Raw genomic sequence first — 22,984 nt, forward strand, 5'->3', positions numbered from 1 at the left:
ACGCTAAGCTACACGGACTGTTTTGCATAAAACTGATCCCAACTTATCCCACCCTAGTCAAATCGTATTAATGTACGATAAAGAATTGTGTTGGTCGTTTCTGCAAATCTGCAGCAGTTAGCAACACACAGCGACGATCTTTACAAATGTTTTAAAACGTGTTAAAAAGCTCATATACAGTGTACTGCTTACAGGATTTTTGTTTAACACACAGATAAGAAAAAAGAAAGATATGAGCGCTTCTTTATATATAAAGGCATCACTCTTTAGTGTGAAAGTTTAAACAGTGAATGAAGTATCAACATATGTAAAAAAAAGACAATCAGAAATACGAAAAATTGTCAGCATAACATAACGATGAAGTAACGGCAAATAATGTCAAATTTATCTCTGTAAAATGAGTAAGTTTCAATGAAAACGGTCAGCAAAAAAAATAACACCAAAATATCATCTACTAATTAGAATACCAACACGTTAAATTAGAAATTTACAACATAGCTAGGTAATTAGATCATATATGGACAAACCTTTTGATTTTCTTGAAGAATTACCAGCATTTATGGAAACTCTCCATTGTGGCAGTTGAATTATTCCATAGAATAGCGAAAATGATAATTTATGCGCTACTTTTCTGACGCAGCATCCGAAAAATTGACATAAATTTTGAGAAGGATTTTAAAAGATATATAACGGTAGGTGTATTTTTTATCGCCTTATTGTGTGTTAAATATTAATCTTAGGGGTTTTAACAAATCAGTACTATGCATCAACAACAAGTGATGTAGATCAGCTAATATATCTGCGACGGTGCGCGGCAATGCTACATGTAGTTCAGAACGTTCATGACTGTACCTGCACACAGATGTTAAAATATATATCAGAGCAATCCAGTCTTTATATAGTATTTTAAAACGATCTGATACATAACAGAAATCACATATCATGTATTATATCAAGAAAAAGTATGCCAAACTAAATTATATAATATGATGTAATGTACGGAACACCGTAAAAGCGAAACAGTAACATTTACTGTTAAGTTGTACCATTCATGGAAAAAAAATAATTGTATGCATAAACCAATGATATGGATCTCGTTAAAAATTAACAAATGTACCGAGGTTTCAAGATTGAAATAAATTAAGGACTGCCTTAGATTAACATAATAATGTAGTAATGTGAAACCATGAAGACAGCAATAAAATTTACCGTTGAGGTCTTTACCTCAACGTATCCGGAAAAAAGTATAGATAAAAAGTTTACAGTGTATGTACGCCTCATTTAGGTTAAACACCCGAGTCGAGGCGATAAATTCAATACCGTACCTATGCATGATGAACAAAAGCTATAGAAGTACCTGTTTTTGTATTTAAGATCAGCATTCAAAATAAAGTAATTTGATTTTTTAATAAAATTACCAATGGATAGTTCTATCTAATGTACAATTTAACGGAAAAAAAATTAACATTATATAAAGGCAAACTTTCTTTCCGGGATGAAGCATCAACATATTTTTTAGTGATTTTTTTTTCATGGAAGGCAGTTGAATTGCTCCATACAATCCTAATTATCATAATGAATGTGCTGCGTATCTAACTCTGCATCCGAAGAAGATGTATGATTTTTGAGAAAGGCTTCTATGAGATATATGACGGTAGGTCTAAAGGTTAATAATAAATTTTCTGTTAGTGATTTATCTTTAGATTTACAGATCATTGCTAGACATTAGCAATTAGTGATGTGTATCAGTAAATATATCCACGACTGTTCTTGGCAATTCTAGTACAGTAATGGACAAATATGACCGTGTCTGCACACAAATGTTTAAAGGTTGAAATATCAGAGCTTAAGTTGACTTTTATTAATAATTTGTTAAGTATGATATACATTGAAGAAAGCAAATCTCATGTACATAAATATATCGAAAAAAAATAGCAAGAAATTTTATAATCTAATTTAATGTATGGAACACCATAGATGCTAAGAGCTAATATTTACTGGTGTGGTGAATATTAGATAGGCCTAACACAATGTACATATTGGTAATTAATTGTATGGATCGGCATTATTGTTAATAAAAAACAAAATAGTTAAGTAACGCAGATATTGAAAATTTTAATAATACAATAAAGTCGAAAAGTGAAATCAATATACCAGTCAGTTACAGTCAAAAATGTTGTAAATCAGACAATTTAACGAAAAAAAATTAACATTATATAAAGGCAAGGTATTGTCTTAAATGTAATGTTTTTATAGACTAGAATACATACCAGGGGTACATGTACAGTCAGTCGTGGAGTGGTAATATCATGGATTTAAGGTACGTTATATATTCAGGACAGATTCATTCCTACATGTTGTTAATCAGAAACAGGTACAGTCTTGGACTGTCAGACACTGATGAAATCCTTGATTTAATGTATCTGATGTATTCAAGGCAGCTTCAGTCATAAATGTTGATAATCATTCTAAATTACACTTGCAAATGGTATCCCTTATTAACACTTTTTGCACAATCCGCAATTATTCATGCATTACATCAGCCTGGGTCAAGGGGTAAAAACAACGCATCAAAAACGCATTATATGGACATATTGGTTCAGACAGTCCTGTAAGTTAGAAATCTTTTGTATTAAATACAGGTAATGGCTTGTGTGCTGTGAATGAGGCTTATTTTTACTGTACACTAACTATTTCTAACAAAATAGATATTTGCTTTAGAACTATATGAATTGCATTTGTGTCAAATTATAGTTTCTAATTACAAAAATATATTAAGTGACATTCATTTACAGGGAAAATGGAAGAGGAGGAAGAAGTAGACGCGGAGGACATTAGAAGATCGTCCTCCTTTGTGTTAGACGATGTATTTCATCAGAGTAAAGAAGAAATGAGAGAAGAACTTGAAAAGTTTCAAAAGGATGTGGACGAAGAATTTGATGACATCGAAGAAAGAATGTTTGTTCAAAATATCATTTCATACATGCAATGGAGGTTGCAAGAAAGCGAAAATGCATTCAAATCTTTAGATATCGCGGAAAGGCTACAGAAAAAGCCGCATTTAATTACTCATTGCAACAAAATATTATTTTACACCGAATCTGGAAAACATTATCTTTCAAACAAACTATCAAAGGAACTGAAAAATAATGATCACTTTAAGCAAACTAGAACCAAGTCAGAAGCAACAGCAGAGATAGGATATTATTACTCTCGGCTAGGTCCAAAACATCATGACAGGGCAATAAAGCTACTCAAGGAAGCCACTGCAAATATAACCCCTGAAAGAAATATACTTTGGGAATTTCGCCTAGCAGTAACTTTACGCCGCCAAACTCATATGTTTCAGATGACAACACCTGAAATCTTTAATCCTACTGAAAAAAAGAAAGAAGCTGCACGTCTCTTGTATGGAGTTTTAAATTTCCCCACTCATGATTATCGTTATATAAAAGCAAGGACGTGGTGTGAATTAAGCAAACTGTTATCTAAACGTAACAATTTGTTCGAAATCATAGAGACTGACAGGGAAGAAACAGAGAAAATAACTGAATGTTGGTGTTTCAAAGAAGCAATAAAGTTGTGTCCCAATTATTTCTTCGTTCTTCGAGATTATGGAATCTATCTAAGGTACATAATGAATCTTGAAAAATCAAAAGAGATGCTAGAAAAAGCTGTTCAATTAAAGGACACAATTTGTTCGAGGCACCATTTAGCACTCACTCTAAAGAAAATTGTGCAGGAAACTATTCCAAGACCATGTTTCGGGAACAACATTCAATATCCGTATTCTATGGATGATAGAAATCAGTCAAAACGTGACTCATATGAAAATAAGTCAAAACATGATTCATATGATCTTGATGAATGTAATTTGGTTCAAAAGTTTGATTTACTTTCAGTCGATTCAGGCCTGAAGGTTGATAATTCAATAGAAGAGAGAAGGGATCAATTCAAATCAAGTTTAACAATTGTTTTGTATGAAAGAACCAAATCGACAGATTTTGTAAGGACGTACAAGAAAGACTGGAAACAAATTGATAATATAGCAAAATCTTCTTCTAAATTTCGACCGCGTAAAACTTCACGAAAGAAAGATCAACCAATGTATCACCAGATAAGAGATCAAAGGAAGCCGCTTTGTCATGATCAGGCAGATGCTTCTGGCCTGAAAGGGACCTTCAATTCTGCGAAAAAATCGCCAAGATATGTGTGTATTTCTCCGGACAACCCTTTGCTAATAGAAGCTGTTGAACACCTTCAAAGAGCTATTGAAATGTCGAAAGAATATGACGGTACTCGATATGACTTAGGTTTAATATACCGGATGCTGGATAGATTGGATGATGCTCTGAAGTGTTTCTCTTCCATCACATCGGGTAATTGTGGAAACCCATCAGAATATCAAATGTACGTTATTAACGCTTATGAACAGCAAGCATGCTGCAAACTAGATTTACTTGCAAGGGAAAGTGATCCAGAAAAAAAGAATGAACTACGATATGATGTAAAGGAATGCGCATGGAAGGCTCTTACCATTGTATCAGGAGTGATTGCGGCAATACCCATGTTGAAAAGATCAAACCAATGTTATCAAACACTTAAAGTATTACTGCAACATGAACAGAATTCTTTTAGAACATTAAAGGAGCTTGCAAAACTACATGGTCTGTTAGATTACGACGAAGAATCGATAAAATACTACAAAGAAATAATTAAGGAAAAAATGGATACAACAACTGTGAGAGAACTTGCTCAAACGTATATAAAGATAAAAGACTTTACAAATGCAATATATACTTTGTCACTATTGCAAAGGACGTCAGAAATGAATATTTCTGATAAATCTTTGTTTGTAGAAACATGCATCAAAGGGGCTGAGCATTCGTTGAACGAAGACGATGATGTAGAGATGGCAAAAATTAGATTTACAGAAGCTTACAAAGCTATTGTTTCTCGCCAAAATGTATCCACACCCAAAAATGAAGAAGATGATACATCACTTGATATTCTTGTTTTAGATAGTTGTGGTATTGATGATTGTTGCTACCAAAACTTTGTCACTTCTTCATTGGAGACATTTGTGCAGTTGAAGTTTGTCGTGAACGCTTTTCCAGGGTGTCTTGTTTTAAAATACCTGGACAAAGCAATGGAGGAATCACACTGTATAATAATTCTTCAACATGAAAGTATGAGTAATGATGATGAGAAAGACAAATTGATAGATCTATCAATAGAAAGCGCGTTCCTGAATCACCAAGCGAAAATTCTCCAAGTCAGGAAAGAAGACGTGAGGCAGTACCTTCCATGTTGTAAAGAAATAGTTCTGACAAGTGATCCTAGTGATATTGTCAATACTGATAGCAGACCATATCTGCTGCTGAAAGGCAACCTGTTTGCACACATTCTGCACAAATTATCAGATATATTTTTGGGATAATCTGTTGATCGATTAACTGGCTGTGTTAAATATTATACAGATATTGATTTGGACTGAGGGTAACAATGAAAAGCTCATTTCGAAAATATCAGTTCGCATCAAACGGCCACTGGTGATATCCCGCTTCCCGTACAAACTGAGTTACAGAGAGTCTATCTGAATTTACTTCATTATATCTCGGAAATCCTTATATCCGTTTTGAAAGCAAACAGTCGCATTGCGCGTCCGTTGTTTACTTGCCTTGACTGATTGCCTTTTATGACATCACCTTTCTTGGAGTCGCAAAGAATTATTTACGTCACCGTTTACGAATCAACAAATCAGAAGCAGTCAATTGAAATAGAGGAAATATTCTCAAGATATTATTTCTAGTCGGTCATATCTAAAGTTTGTTGACCGGTCAATATTGGACAAACTTTTATTATAATTATTGACTATTCGTCTATATAGAGTTATACAGTGAGAAAATACTATTAAAAAAGCAAGATACAGCAATTGAGTGAGAGCAACCTAAAGGTTTAACAATTCATATGTTGCCTGAATCACAGTGAATAACTGTTTTGTCATACCCTTCACTAAATAATATGCCTTAAAAACCTGTGATGCAATCTTCCGATTTCAATCCAATTACATGAAATTGTTTTATTCTGATCGATACTTAATTAAAACTATAACGGACAAATAATCTACTATCTGTATTTCCATTCAGCTAAGCATTTTATAAAGGTCAATTCATGATTATAAACACCCAAATTAATGTAACGTTATATGAAAACATAATCTATAGTACATATTACCTGATTTTCATAAAACGTTTATAGAACGCTGAATGAGATGGTTGATTTCAATGATTTTGTAAACTTTGACTAAAAGCAGTACTTGTTGCTGTCGTCGATATTTGTTGTCGCCGTCGTGAGGTGGTATGTGACACCTTCATGTTGTGACGTATTATTTATCGAAATAAACAATAAAATCAAGTATATTTTGATAAATAGTTTCTTTTTCGTAATTGTCATCTAGCAGGATAGCGCAGTGGGCTAGAAGGATCACTACGGGGCTGTTAGTCATTAGTTCGCATCCCGCTGGGCATTTTCAAATTTTTACCTTTCCAAAATTTTTAAAACGTAGTTTTTTTTAAATATTGTAGAATTTGAAAACTCTAAAACTGTGAAAGTATTTTATTTATAATTCACTCTAATCAACATTAATATCGACAGATGTCCGATATTAGCATATTTTTATTGTTTTGCCAAACTGATTGTCCATACACACGTAATTAAAATTCATATCAAATACAATTGTCATAAATATTTCATGAAAATTCTTTTTATCCTTGAACATCCTACATCTTTATCTTTGTCAAAATATTACATTGTATCGTATATTAGAAAACGAAAATCGATAAGTAACAATGGGTTGTTAATAGCTGTAATAGTGTTTTTTGCTATCAATATTGTTTAAACTCATTTTATATATATATATATATATATATATATATATATATATATATATATATATATATATATATATATATATATATTGTTTGACGTTGAAATAATTGTTGTTGCTATTAATATTTTAAACTTATTTTTCAGATACTGTTGTTTTGACATTTATTATATTATTTGTTTTAGTTGCACATTAATAATGTTTGTTTGTTATTGACAAGAATAGTGAATACTTCACTGTGTATCATTGAATAAAGTATTATAAACCGGCTTCTATTTGCAATTTAATTTAGAAGAATTTGTTTGCGGCAACTAAATTTTGCGATCAAGTTTCATCTAATTAAACTCGTGATGTGATCACAACTGGTTAAAAAAAAGTTAGAGTTTAGAACTCTTAACAAAATATTTTGTTATTGATGCTATTATTATAAAATTATTAATAATGCTATTGTGCCAGTTTTAGATTGTTCAAGAACATACTGAAATTTTGAGGTAAATATACACACTGTTTTAATGCAATTTGTTGTATCTATATTTGCATTGTGATTGGGTTGTTTTTATAGTAAAAATATCTTTGTGTGAATAAAAAGTTTTGGTGAAGAGCACAAATTATTCATTGGCTGATCACAACTTAGTATTTTAGTTAGTTATACAAGTTTATCTTTGCAGATTTTTAACAACTGTTACCAACTATTCTCGTAAACAAATCGCCCAAATATACACAAAGGAGCTTATAGGTGCAAATAGAACCAATCTGAATATGCCACGCCTTATATTATTAGTTTGAAAATCATAACCATATCATTCTAAATATAAAAAGTTGTTAGCTATTATCATCAATGATCAATTAGTTATTTAAATAAAAAGATCAAATTCAATTTTACGTTACACAGTTTGATTAATGAACATATACATACATGAAGTCATCTATAACAAGAGGCTAAACAGTGCTTACATTCAATAAGACGGATATGGAATACTATTCAACATTTTTTTTCACTTATTTCTATAATATTATTTTCTATTGTTAACATACAACTACCACTTGATTTGGCATAATTTTATAAACCAAATACATCCTCTTCCTTAATAATGTACAGCATTGAGCCAATTAAACATGCATAAGGAAAAGTTATCATTCACAAACATTTCATAGTGTTACGCAGTCCGGCTAAAACATACATCGTAGGTTTGGGAGTGTGTATTAATCCTATTATCCCTCTAACGATGGAAGTGGCTTTCCCGTCTAGTTTTGTATTTCGTGGCGCTGAACTAGTGACATATAAACGGAAAAATTTCCATTTTTGAGATAAATTCACCCATGCAATTTTTTCGTCCTAAACAAAATACAAAACAAAACAAAATATATTTATTCAATCATTCATCAATGTTAATCTTAAGCTATTCTTTTGATCATTAGTACATGCATGCTATTTTTGGTAAAAAAAAATTTAGAATTTATTTTTTGTTTATTCTTAAATTCATTTTTTTAAATTATGGAAAAAAGCACGTTATTGTAACCTTGAACATCTACAAATAACAATAGAAGACTTTAATGATTTTTAGCTAAAATGTTTACTATTATGGTAGTTAAGTTGTTTCCCATTGAAAGTGAGCCTATTTTTCTGTCATAGTTAGAGTTCCGTCTTTCGACAAAAAGCGACTTTGTGTATAAGTAATTGCCGACAGATGAGGACCTGACACCTGAATCGGTGTTTTGGGCACATTTAGGAGATATTTCAGGATCTGTCCCTCATCAGAGGCCCAACCCAGGTTTTTGTTTTTAATTTTAAATAACGATCGGTATAAAAACTGAGGATAATGTTTTATGTATTATCAAGTAATACAGCATGTTCATAAAAGGTTCTGTGACTCAAAAGCTGCATGCTTTTTACGATTTCAAGACAAGATTTTGTCTTAGAGAGATAATATTCTCTAATGTGCAAGCTAGTAGAGTATTTGCTAGTCTTATTTTGTATCAGGAGTTGGCCTGAGCAGCCTTTTTAAAGAACTGCCAGATGCAGGTGGGGCGATACGTCACATCAGCGCGAGGTAGATAGCACTCTTGGATTATATGCTTTGTATGACGCTCCCTAATTTAAATGCCTAACGCCCCAATTGATTTGACTCTAAGATGAGTTTAAGAGCTCGTTTAGATTTTTGTGTCGCTTAGTGCAAAAAAACCAACAAAACGACGGCATCCAGACATGTCTTAAACTTATTAGAACCCGACACTCTTAATGAAGCATTTGATCAATTGCTTATATGTCATAGCTAGTTAAGAGTGTTTCGATGGTATTAATAGCACATGTCATTTCAAAATTTGAAAAGGCCCGCCTCGTCAGGAGTTCACCTTATGCATAAATCAGTTAATGTCTTTGAACTTTATTTCGTTTTAATTTGGATCTAATGATCACCTATATTTTTGTGTTTACTGTATGCAAGCATAGGAAATGTTGTGAATAATATTTTGCATACTTCGTCATGTTGTATGTTATTACAGTATTTCATTAGTCGTTTCCTTAACCATTTTATACATGGGTTAGATTTGGTCACCATCACGTTCGGTACAGCCTTTTTTTGTTTTTCTTCTTTTGTTTATTGAGAAGATCATTCAGAAAGAGTTTCTTGCATAATAAGTTCAATTTCTGATTGTTTGTAACCTCTTTTTGAGATAAGTTTTGAAATCTTTGAAAATATTCATTAGTACAGCTTCTAATAAGTTTAAGACATGTCTGGATGTTAGGATGCCGTCGTTTTTTTCACTCGTTGCTGGGATAACATTTCTAAATTGCAAACTTTTTCACAAAAGGTAAGTTTTGGCTTGTCCTCCAAATGGGTCCATTTTTTTGCGCACGCGCTTCTGTATATCCGGATTGTGTAGGATGTACAATATTTTCGATCGAAGTGCAGTTGAAATTGTCTCAATCCCTCCTGTAAAGAACTCGCACTCCGTCACAAGTAACTGTGCATCTTAGAGAATGAAAAAATACGCTCTTAAAATCATTTGTGAAAAGTAACTTCAAGTCAAGCTTACAAGAGTTAAAGTGTCTATTCGACATGAATAATTGTTTACCACAGAAGAGGAGTCAAATATGATACCAGATGGTCGCTAATTAGCTTGTACGATTTTGATTTTTCTATTGTTATTAAAAAAAAGGTTTATTTTATTATAAAAAGTAGAGGAGCCCACAGAATCCCCCTACCCTAATTCTCTATCTTTATTATATTGATAAAATGCATACTGGTATGTGAATTGTCAAACTATGATACATTTTACACATTGCTTCAATGTTATTTTCCCCAGAAGAATTGTTACCAATGAAATATTTAATCAACAAAAACAATTTTCTTTCAACCTGAATTGGTTTTAACAACAATGCATTAATAACTTTTTTCACTATTATCTGTAGGACGTCGACATATATGATTTATTGAAAAAAATATTATTTTGTAATTATTGCGTTTACCTTATTCTACAAACTTAAAAAGATGTTTTGAAACAATGTAATGATAAGGCATCAACTTATTCTATCATCTTTTCATTGAATCAATGATTGAAGCAACTGATCACAGACGTAGGGTTATTATTTCGACTGAAACAGCACATGCGTTTTGCTGATTTTAAAAAACTTTTTATTTAAAAATATACATTTCCAAGAAAAGAAATCGCGATATTTTCGTTTCTCCATATATATATATATATATATATATATATATATATATATATATATATATATTGAAACACAATAAAAATCCACAGTGGTCGGCGAGTTATAGATAATAAGTAAAAAAGAAAACACGAAAAACGTTCAATATACGTTTTTCGTGTTTTCTTTTTTACTAAATATATATATATATATATATATATATATATATATATATATATATATATATATATATATATATATATATATATAATAAAAAGGAATTTAGAAGTCTTTGACGTGATATTATTCTACATTGCTTTTAAAACCTAATATAAAGTGGCATCCTTAGAAATCCTGGAACTTTTAAATTAAATGTAATTTGTATAGCTACCTAACCTTACTGGTCTTAATAAATGTTTTGTGAAAAGTAGCCAAAAAAATAGAAGGCAAATATAGAACAAACACAAAAAACACGGGGCTTGACCAAATCTATCATAAATTCTTATATACTTTCATCTCAAATAAAACATAACATTAACACCCCATTTTTCTATAATATTTATAATATTGTGCATTTACGTCCGATACAAGTAATCGCTCATTTAAAAAATCCTTTAATTTAAAAATACCATAACACACATTTTCATGAATCCAAGCCAAACCATTCGCAAAACTTCACAAAGTTTTGCTACCTGACAAGCACCTTGTCAGTAACACTAGAAATTGTGCATCATATATGCATCTTTGCAACGTCTAACATGTTCAAAATCTTTAGATTGAATATTTAATTCTTAAATAAAAAATCGACTTTCTCGTGCCGTCTGGAATCGTCAGAATGAATACTACTCAAACATACTCTATCCGTAATCACCTTCGAACCCCGCGTACCTCATGAATATTCATCATTACCACAAAAGAAAATATTTTCAAGCTAAATCACAACGTTCAAACGAAAGAAAATATATGCTCTTCGGGCTCTATTGGACTTGATCACGCCCCGACCAAAATTATCAACTCATAATACAGTAAATGATTCAAGACTGCCTTTTTGGTGCTAGAATCATTATGACGTCATAATTGATTTGATCAATCTTTTCCCGTATTTTACGGTTATAAAGAAATTATGTAGAAAATAAGACAATATTTTGACCTTCTATATTTAATCACGGGAAAAGTAATCCTAGTACATATATTCCATTTTCATTTTAAAGAGGAGGTCTAGAGCTTAGTAAATGCCTTTTTCGGAGAGACTGTAGGCATTCTAGGTGTATTTTATTAGTCAAAAATTGACAAAACTCCGAGATTTTTTATTTTTATCCTTCATATTTCATAGAAAATAGTTGTTTAAAACATGATTTTTCATTGTGTTTACAAAAAAATTCAAGGCCCGGCACACCATATGAAATAAAGGTATTGTTATGAAGCATCATTAAAAGAATTTATATCTTGAATTTCATAAACTTGTACGCACCATTCATTTACTAGATTTTGCCCTTAGATAAAAACCATGTCTATTTATATCAAGTATATCATACGAAATATGATATGCGAGATAAACCGCCATTATGACCTTTAATTGATAAAAATGTAACTTTTTTGAAGAAACTGAAAATATTTATTAATGAATAAAATCTGTAGAGAAAAGTGTTTGTTTTAATTGATACATTATACACTGTATAATCAAATAAGAGAAATCGAGGTGATAATGGTTAGGTTTAACATTTCCTAAAAATTATAACATTTAAATGTAGACTATATAGCTATGTGTAAATATTGCTTTAAAATAGATTTTTGGGGGGTAAGTTTCCGCTTAAATTGTGCCGATTAGGCGCATTTAAAATGAGACAAATGTCAACGTAAAATCATAATATGTAGACTTATTCACAGTTGTAGTCTAATCTTAGTTAAGCATTGATTTCTTCTTTGACAAATCTCAAAGCTAAAAATATCTGTTTCAAATTCTGTTTTTATGGTGTGTTACAACGCACTTTGAAAACTCCGCACTTAGTTGATATTAACGCACTATCAAAAAAAATGTTTAGAGTTTAGTAAAAATAATTGATACTTTTATATTTAATAAATGATTGTTTTAACCTTGTTTAGTTCAATGTGATATATTTAAAAATTCTTAGCTAACTTGATAAACAGTTTCTAGATTAAATGTTTTTTCTCAACTCAAAAGACAATATTGACAACTAACACACAAAGAACAATTGGGGAGACTTTAATTATTGTTTAATTGTTGTTTACCTTGTATCGACTCCATTGCTTAGCAATTGCATTTCATAATTCAATTTTAAGATATGTTCGTAAAATGTTGCACACGTTTCACATGTAGATCTGACAATAACTTAACTCTCTGACATCAACATGATTGAACCACACTATATCCAAGAATAAGAGCAAAATGTAAATAAATGATAAAATCAATTAATGTTTACCCTAAAGCAACCAGTATCTGGTAGACTTACTTAATGAAAAGACCAGTTACAGATATAAGGCGAAAAAAAGAAAGGTTGTTAAACGGTAATTTTGTGACAATTAATTAAGATCTTTAGAATGTACATTGCATGGATAGTCATTCGTGTATGTGTTATCCTCAAGGTTTCCCTTCTCAAAATTTTGTTATATTCTATGCAATAAATAATTTACTCTTGGAGTTTGTACGGGTGCTAAGTTGATATGTATCTATTTATTGCAAAATGATCTTTCAGATCATAATTTGTAGCATCCTGTATATAAGCTTTAAAGTATGAGACATTTCGTTTTCATCCACTCGATCTTTTAGTGGCTTTTAAAATATGAGTAAATCTTTTTGGTGGAAAAATTATAACAACAATATATTTTAAAGCTTAACATTTTTTTTCAATGTTTAACAAAACAAAAAATTAACAAAAGTCAAAACTCGTTGCTGCATATATTTTGTTCTTTTTCACAAAAAATATTCGAAACGAAAAAGATACCATTTTTGCATTGCGTGAAAAATCGACTTACTGACATATGGAAAATGTTGTACACTTTAGCTTAAAATATATAATTATACACAGGTATATCTTGTAAAAATATGTAAAAATATAGGGGATCCAAATTGCAGATTTTTATCTTTCTTTAAATCGATGATGATTAATATAATATAATATTATAGCAAAACAATGATTTCTAACACCCAATAACTTATCATTAAAAAAAATTCAGAGTATTATATACATGTCATAAAGCGCGACAAATTTCATTTTTCATTTTTAAAACTGTATATTCAAAGAACTATAAAATCAGATTCACTTCTAACCATACAAACTGTCTATATACATTGTCATTTTTTCATTAAATAATTAAAACAATCAATGCAGCGATCACATATATAACACGTTTAAGGTAAGACCAATATTGGACAGTCTACTACAGCATAACAGAGAACATGCATAGGAAACGTTACTGCCTCTCTTTAACAGTTCATACGTGTAGACATCTAGTCAATTCGACTTAAACAAATTTCATACTTCTTTGGACTGTAAGTTAATCCTTCAATCCCATCCAACGATGGAAGTGGCTTTCCCGCCTCTTTCTGTATTTCGTATCGCTGAACTAGTGACGTCATGAACAAGAATAGTTCCATTTTTGCCATAGATTCACCCATGCAAACTCGACGTCCTAAAATAACAATCAAATGACAAATAAAAAACAGAAGATTTATACAAAAACAATATCAGTATTCATATTATAGTTTCTTTTTGAATCATTTCTTATTTTATTTTCTACTACCAGGATTAAGCAACATAATTAGGGTCATTCTTACAATCTAAAGATATACAATGGTAATTATAATCTTATGATGTTTTTAAGATAAGAATTGTAGAAAAACAGAAAGATTATTGCTTCATAATGTATCAACACAATAAATAAATAAATAAGCTAATTAAGATTTTACTCATCGTTCGATTTATTCCTTCGCTTCCATTGCCAAACAGTATCATAGTATTCGGAAAAAGTTTACAAAGATATAAGTGCTCATGTACCTGCATCAGTTTAAAGATAATGTTTAAAATACCATGTAAAAATCTTTTTTTAAAATTTTGTCTGGGAAGTAAATGCATTATATATTCTAGCTCATAGTCTATCCAAAGTTGTTGTTTCAGTCATTTTTCACGATTTTTAATGAAATGTCCATGTCTATTAAAAAGGTGCAATTTATAACGATAAAAAGGAAAAAATTAAAGATTTCTTCATTGATCTCATCCATTTTCATTAAAAGAAACTCACAGGAACAGAAACTAATTTCTTACGGAGATTTATAATTATAGGAAATGTTGTTATTTTTAATTATCGGAAGTCTTTCGTACATGGTAACCCTTGCATCATTTTCAAACTTTATCTTCTGGATACTTTTCATGCCGCTTGTAATGTAAAATTCCCATATACTTTTTTTGTTTAGCTGTGTTTTGAAATCTGACACTCTAGAGGAGGCGTTTCAAAGGAGAAATCTTGCGATTTTTTCATAGAATTGTATGAACCTCGTTTGAAAACTGAGGTATTTAAGAATATCTAATTATTTGAAAAACGTGCTGCATAAATATATTAATTGGACCAGAGACATAAATAACAAAAATGTCTAAAACCGATGCACATTTTTCATAAAAAACAATAAACTTATGGTTTAAGATCATTATCTCAGTTTACTAATATGTAGTTCTCAAAGTAAGGTTGGTTCCGTAACATTTTTCAACAACAAAACACGCTAGTTGCGGAGTTGCCTATCTCTGTTATTTATATCTCTGATAAGGACAGAGTATAGACACCGATGTTTCCTTGAATTTCTCACCAGTTGAAAACGAGCCAATTTTCTCCGTCCCTGTCACTACTCCATCCTCCGACATAAAACGATCTGGATTAAATTTACACGGATCAGAGAATAAATCCGGGTCCATATTTATTGAATCCAAATCAATGAAAAGAGTGGCATTCTTCGGAATCACGTACCCATTCATTGTGACGTCATCTTTCAGTGCATGCGGGCCTGTTGTTGGAGCAACGTTACCTATTCGCAAAACTTCATAACAAACTGCCTCACAGAACGGAAGTTTGGGCTTGTCGTCTAGCGATGGAAATCGTCCAGACGCTACAACGTTGTCTATTTCTTTACGCATGCGCTTCTGTGTATCAGGATTGTGTAAGAGGTACAGGATTCCCCATCGTATTGCGGTTGAGGTCGTCTCCATCCCGGCAGTAAAAAACTCCGACACCGTCACAAGTAACTGTTTATCTGTAAAACACCGGGGAACGTATAGAAGTTAAATAAACAAGAGGCCCATGGGCCACATCGCTCACCTGAGGAACAATAGGTATGATAAAATCAGCTCAATGGAGTCATAATACAAACTATCTGGACAATGTACAATAATTCATGTAAATCCTGTATAAATAAAATCCATTTTCCCCTGGATATTCTTATGTTTATAATCATTAGTCCCTTTTCTAACGGGATGATTTTATAGCCATATCATATGTTGAGTATTGCAGTTCTAAAAAAGATCCGTAACAATAGTTTATATATGGGATATAAACGTACATCAAACTCTGAACCTTCTCTTGAGGCCAAAGAATTGTCCTTGGGCCAAAGTCTTAACAATTATAAAGAATCTTCTGGCTGATTAGTTTTTAAAGTTTTGCCCTAATATTCCTTTGTTAAACTTTGACACCCCCCCATTGTGGCCCCACCCTACCCCTGGGGATCATTATTTTCACAACTTTGAATCTACACTACCTGAGGATGCTTTCACACAAGTTTCAGCTTTCCTGGCTGATTAGTTTCTGAGAAGAAGATTTTTAAAGAATAACTCTGTTTATTCCTATGTAAAACATCGACCTCCCATTGTGGCCCAAACTTACCCCCAGGGGTCATGATTTTCACAAATTTGAATCAACACTACCTGAGGATGCTTCCACACAAGTTTTAGCTTTCCTGGCTAATTAGTTTCTGAGAAGAAGATTTTTAAAGATTTACTGTATATAATCATATGTTAAACTTCGATCCCCCATTGTGGCCCCACCCTACCCCTGGGGGTCATGATTTTCACAACTTTGAATTTACACTACCTGAGGATGCATCCACACAAGTGTCAGTTTTCCTGGCTGAATAGTTTCTGAGAAGAAGATTTTTAAAGATTTACTGTGGATTCCTAGGTAAAACGTCGATCCCCCATTGTGGCCCCACCCTACCCCTGGGGGTCATGATTTTCACAAATTTGAATCTTTACTACCTAAGGATGCATCCACACAAGTGTCAGCTTTCCTGGCCGATTAGTTTCTGAGAAGAAGATTTTTAAAGATTTACTTTTTATATTCATATGTTAAACTTCGACCCTCCATTGTGGCCCCACCCTACCCCCAGGGGTCATGTTTTTCACATCTTTGAATCTACACTACCTGAGGATGCTTCCACTCAAGTTTCAGCTTTCCTGGCCGATTAGTTTATGAGAAGAAGATTTCTAAAGATTTAATCTATATATTCACTTGTTAAACTTCGACCCCCCCCCCCCATTGTGGCCCCATCCTCAGGTGAGCTAAAAAGGTTAAGTTTACAATTCAATAAGTTGGTTTCTGGAAGAACAGATTTTGAAAATTTTCGTAATAAATATTGACAATTTTTTTTTACTTTTTTAATCTTTAGCTTTTAAGATCTGTGTACAAACATAGAATTGTGAGCAAATATCTGTATCTTGCTTATAATTCGAAGCTTAACACTCAAATATGGTTAGTAAATAGAAATTGTAAACAATTAAACACAAGAAACATGCACTACATGTATAATGAATTATATATATACATGTATATACCTTCATATTTCCGTAAGCGATATCAAACTCTATTTAAACTGAATAAACTAGAGAAAATGTCGAGCATCTCAACAAAACCTATTGCATTAATCTACCATTACGCAAAAGATAATGCCGAATTACCGATAGAATGAATTGTATTTCAGTACCCCTACATCAGATTTTGCTTAATTTGCGCAGGTAAACAGTTAACGTAACTGTTTGATTTACCGAAGTCTCTGTTTGATTTGATACGTAAAAATCACGAAATACAGACGATAGTTTCCAGGTTACGAAGCATAAATAATGAAAACGAAACGAAAATCAGAACAAGCTAACACCAACGTCATGTGTGAAAACTGTCAACGCATTGAAATATTTAGCCTCAATTTACTTCACAAAATCGGCACCAATATATTTTTCATGTTTCAAAATTTCCCTTCATACGCGAACTGTTGCACAACAAGCAAATTCATCATAGTCAGATCGACCCTTTTTCGTATAATGTCATGGCTGCTTTAAACAAAGAACCTCGTTTTAGAAGTATGGAATACGAGTCTTGGTAAAATGGGTATGCAAACCCGGGCCGTGGCAAAATAAATGCCGGGGCAGATCGGCAATCGTCAATTCCAAATACGCATTATTTTGCAGCAATATCTACAGCGAATACAAATATACTAGTCCATCAAATATCCTGAAATTTTAATGAGATTGGCAGATTAATAACTGCCAATCTTTTGTTTTGCCCAGGCCAAGTCTTGCCTACCCATTTTATCGGATGCCGAGCCCGATGCTATTAAACTGATTGAAACACGCCTTTCCTTTATTATTATTTTCGTAATAACTCAGATTTGAAACAAAATTACCCCTTAATTTTTGCAATTTATATTTTCCTTCCTATAAGGATAATTTATGCTAAACTACGTTGAATTTGCCTCGGTAGTTCTTGAGAAGAAGATTTTTAAAAATGCACCCCCTTTTTTATACAGTTTCAAGGTTTTCTCCGCTTTGAATACAGATCGGACTTTTATTTTTGCAATTTATATTTGCCCTCCCATAAGGATGCTTTGTGCCAAATTTGGTTGAAATTGGATAAGCAGTTGTAGAGAAGAAGTTCAAAATGTAAAAAGTTTACAGACGGACAGACAGACAGACGGACAGATGGACGGACGGACAGACGGACAGACGGACGACGGACAAAATGTGATCAGAATAGCTCACTTGAGCTTTCAGCTCAGGTGAGCTAAAAAACCCACACAATTTCTTTTGATAGCCTATACGTGCAATTTTAAAATTGTTCTTTCAAATAGCATTAAAGCAATTTTGTACGATTGATTCCTAGTCAAGCAATTATATGCTAATTTCATAACGTGTGTGATTGTTTCATTAAGATTTAAAACACTGTTGTTGGCTTTGTGTACCTGAATAGCTAATGTATAACAATTTTGATCTGGTGAATCTATAATCTTATTCCTGTGTAAACGTACAAAGTCGTTAGAAAGGCATTCACATTTAAAAGATATACCTCTTTTTGATTTATTCATCTTCATGTGCATCTACATTTGCATTGTATCTCAAATAACTTAAAGTAAAACGGTGCAAATTGTGTTTGCAAATACAGTATTCAGAAAAATATTCGCCTTTTTTTATTCGCTTCTTCGCCCTCATTATCGGCGAGTGTATTTAAGACCGGGCGAATGCAAAGCAATTTTAGATAACTGTTTTAATAAGAAAGAGTGTCTATTTCTGTCCAGGCAAATCAAAGACGGGACGAACACGTTTGGAAGTGTAGAAGGACAAACACAAATAATATAAAAACACAACGGGCGAAAAAACCCTGTACACTGTCACCCGATGATCTCCAAAATCTATAGTTTTCCATTAGCCTTTAATGCATGGTATCTCAAAGTTTTACATTTCGTATGTACAGTTATGTTCTAGATTAATTAATATAAATTGGCATTGTCTTGTTTTTGCTCTATCTGTATTATTTACTGGTGATCTCTGGAAGTCGTTACTCTTTCAAGTACACGTAAATACACATTTATTATATTTAATTTCTAAGCAAGTGTGTTTCGGAACCTTTACATTTTCCCCAATTTTCATAACTTTTTCAGCTTATATTTGTTTGCGAGTCCTTTTCAGAGGCGGATCCAGCATTTTGATAACGGGGGGGGGGGGTCCAATTGATGAAAATCAATTCGTGGAAAATTCATTATTTGTCAATAAACAATTCCATTTGAACGTTTTCCGTGCGTAAATTTAATAAACATTTATCTCGTCAATATCTATTTCACATCTTATTTAATAGCAGAGTACACTGCATTCTTGAGCGTTTTGGTTTAGGTAATGAATAATTAAAAACAAGTCTCCAGCAATTAGAACGTGCGTCTATGCTATGCTTAATAGAAAGAAACACCAAGAAGCCAAAAATAATTCAGACTTATTACGACAAGCTATTATAAAAATGAATTTTTGGTAAACAAATTTATGTCTTTGATGTTTAAATTCTGAACTATTTATTGATTTTTATTTCTATCGATTGCATTCTTAAATAAAGGTCTAAATGATATAATATGACAAAAATATAGTAATAGTTTATCTGCTGAATAGATGGAACATGTGTAATGCAACTGTACAATCAATAGTCGTTCCAGGGAACTTGATGTGACCCATATATAATGGATGCGCCATATCATTCAGCACTAGAACGGATGCGATCTTATTCAGGAAAGTTTTGAAAAGTTGTGCATTTTCATAATGGTTTACATATAAACCCCTTACACGGTATTTTGTAACAAAATTCCTCATTTTTGGAAACAAAACAAAAAAGGGTATTTCTTGTCTGTTTCATGTTGGTATGAAGGTACGGTATAGCTGGCATTCCAGAAAAATAGCAGAACTTGCATAAGCTGGTCGATGTTTCTTTGTACTTTTCGTATGAAACGAAGTAAAACTTTTCTATTATAATTATGATTAACTTAACAATACATTTGAAAGCAACTGGTCAAAGTAAAACGAATGCGCGTACTCGTACTTAAACGTCGTTTTACTCGATGGCTTATCAGTTCAAAACTGTATAAACTATACTCGATTTTTTAAAGAAATCGAGCAAAAAATACATTGTAGATGTTATTGTAAATCTGTGTTTTTAGCGACACTGCTAAGTTAATTTTAAAAAAAATTTCCACATGTGAATACCGGATGCTGATAGGGAGTAGCTTTTTCGATAAATAAAATCGTGAGGGTTTTTCATATAAGAAATACATACACATTGTACATGTAAATTACGGTACGTTGTAAAAAATTCTTTAAATTATCAATTTTTAAAGCATTTGTTTGAGATAATTACAGTAATTATATTATGAATGGGGAAAATTGTCTTTAAATAGGCATTACAAGTTTTCCAAAAAAATCATGTGTCCCAGAGAAAGGGAGGGGGGGGGGGGGTTCCGACCCCAGAACCCCCCCCCCTTTTCTGGATCCGCCAATGCTTTTAGAAACTATTAGCAGGAGCTGTTTGGTATAGATAAGTATTTACCTGTAAACGTGTGATCCTCAGATGCCTCATCCTTTCTCTTCTGTTCCAGAAGAAAACAGTCTATGTAATCTCTAATGTTATTTTCGTCCAATGTCGACCGATGTTCATCTACTATTGATTGCATAACTTCAAAGATTCGATCAAAGTCTCGCTTCAACTTCTTAGAACCAAACAAGTCTCCTGGTAAATAGTTTAAAAATGGAAAGAAATTAATTGATGACTGAAACGCTGTACTGGAGACAAACTCATTTAACAATGAACACATCTCCGCAGAAGTTCTGTCAGTGAGTTCAAAACGTTTCCCAAACACAAGCGCTGCTATGACGTTGGCAATGCTCTTTGAAATTAAGGGTTGAATATCAAACGGTTTTCCTTTGTAGCTGTCTACCTCAGCCAGGAAATAATCTATCTCTTCCATAATTCTTGTCTGTAAGGTTCTTTTTCCGAATCCAAAATTTCGAAGAGATGTAATTCCAAACGTTCTGTGTTCTTTCCATAATTGTCCCGAACTAGCAAACACCCCTAAGTAACACAGAAATATAAAAATAATGTTTTCACATAAGGTAATACATGATCAATCACCCACGTCTATAAAACAGCGATACTAAAGATAATAATTTATTGATGTGAAAAAAATAATAAATGTACCACGTTTTTTAAGGTCAATATGAATATTTGTGTGTACATGACGATGTACATATTAATGTACGGTATGTGTCTGTGTCTACGTGCCTATGACTGTAGTGATATGAATATATATGTAGATGTTTACACATATATGGGCTTTGTGTATATTTAAACAATATTGATATTTTATCAATACAAATCACTGTGCCGGATATTTATGCCAGTGCCAAGGTGGCATTTTTGCACCCGCTTAAGATACTGTGTCGGAAAAATCCATAGATACCAAATGATAGACCATTGTCTAGAGAGGATATAACCACTTTTGTTTTTATTGTGTTTTACCTGATAGGTGAGATATTTATCTTTAAAAATTAATATCCCATAGGAAAATAATAATTCCTATAGGAGAAATCATTTTCCTACAGGAAATATTGACAATCCTATAGGATTTTCTACAAATTCCTATAGGAGAAGAGTATTTCCTGCAGGAATTTGATTTAGGCAGGTAGTTTTCCTATAGGAATTCAGATCTCCTATCGGATTTTATTACATCCTATCGGAATTGAAATTCTTGTATTTCGATAGGAAATTTGAAATTTCCTATAGGAATATTTTTTTTCCTATGGTAACAATAATTTTCATGTATGAATTTATTTTTGAAAGGTATATATCTCACCTGAGAGGTGAGATACAATGATAACAAAGGTGGCTGTTAACTCTTTAAGCAATGGTCTATCATATGGCATATTTGATTTTTTTTTTATGTATGCAGCTTAGACGGGTGCAAAAATGCTGGCACCTTGGCACTGGCATAATTATCCGGCACAGTGTTACAAGCTTTCTTTGTAAAAACAGGAATGCAACTTCTTGTCTCACATATCTTTGTTAACTGAATGTTGTATTTTCTATATTTATACTGATAAAATTAAAGAAAATGAAGATGTCAATGGGTTCCTTTTTCTCCAGTGTATCAAAAAAGCACGCTTTTTTGTTACCCGCATTCTGAAATATCTCTGTCCCGATAAAGAAGTACGGTTTCCTGCCCAAAACGTCGCTTTGGATCCGCCGACGAAAATCAAATGGTGATGGAAGAATCTTATGCTTACAAGGTCGCCGTACTGTTTGTGCAAAGCTCTGAAAACGGTTAAGAAAAAACAGCTATCTGCATATATGTGGTAAAACAATTTAAGTCCTTTAGATTACTTAGAATGTCATAGAAGTTGCTAGAGATGATTATTCAGTTTGAATTACCTTAATGTTGTTAACATAGATTCTGGCTTCAAATCATTGATGTTTCCAAGCAACGGTATCCCAGGGGGGCCTGGTGGAAAATTCTTCCGTTCACGTGACATTAATGTAATCACCAGTAAAATAGTCACAATCGCTAATAAAACTAGGAAAATATCCATCTCTGCTATACTCACAATCAATAGAATTTGATAATAAAAACAGCGTTCAATTAGCTA

General features: G+C 32.3%; 1 protein-coding gene and 1 long non-coding RNA gene across 2 annotated transcripts; one reads left to right on the forward strand and one right to left on the reverse strand.

Annotated features, from left to right (window-relative positions):
• Window positions 1–1,538: 1,538 nt before the first annotated feature.
• LOC117682487 (uncharacterized) lies at window positions 1,539–4,660 on the forward strand. Its single transcript, XR_010712811.1, has 3 exons — window positions 1,539–1,654; window positions 2,257–2,320; window positions 2,796–4,660. It is a non-coding gene; the product is annotated as an uncharacterized lncRNA (long non-coding RNA).
• An 8,782-nt stretch (window positions 4,661–13,442) lies between these two features.
• LOC105326104 (cytochrome P450 2B2) lies at window positions 13,443–22,567 on the reverse strand. The gene is made up of 4 exons (XM_034450126.2): window positions 22,514–22,567; window positions 20,892–21,413; window positions 15,358–15,798; window positions 13,443–14,189 (listed from the first exon to the last, which is right to left on the reverse strand). Exons 2-4 carry the CDS (start codon window positions 21,307–21,309, stop codon window positions 14,008–14,010), a joined length of 1,041 nt encoding a protein of 346 aa, XP_034306017.2. The 5' UTR covers window positions 21,310–21,413; window positions 22,514–22,567; the 3' UTR covers window positions 13,443–14,007.
• Window positions 22,568–22,984: the final 417 nt, after the last annotated feature.

The sequence above is a fragment of the Magallana gigas genome, chromosome 4, assembly GCF_963853765.1.
Source record: "Magallana gigas chromosome 4, xbMagGiga1.1, whole genome shotgun sequence".
Taxonomy (NCBI): Eukaryota; Metazoa; Mollusca; class Bivalvia; order Ostreida; family Ostreidae; genus Magallana; species Magallana gigas.

What these genes read in the sequence shown, in the direction of transcription:
- LOC105326104 (XM_034450126.2), bottom strand. Translation starts at nt 21,309, where the DNA reads ATGGAAGAGATAGATTATTTCCTGGCTGAGGTAGACAGCTACAAAGGA. An exon ending in TGAGGATCACACGTTTACAG is followed by an intron (nt 15,799 to 20,891) that starts GTAAATACTTAT and finishes GGTGTTTTACAG; the next exon opens with ATAAACAGTTACTTGTGACG. An exon ending in AATTGGCTCGTTTTCAACTG is followed by an intron (nt 14,190 to 15,357) that starts GTGAGAAATTCA and finishes TTGTTATTTTAG; the next exon opens with GACGTCGAGTTTGCATGGGT.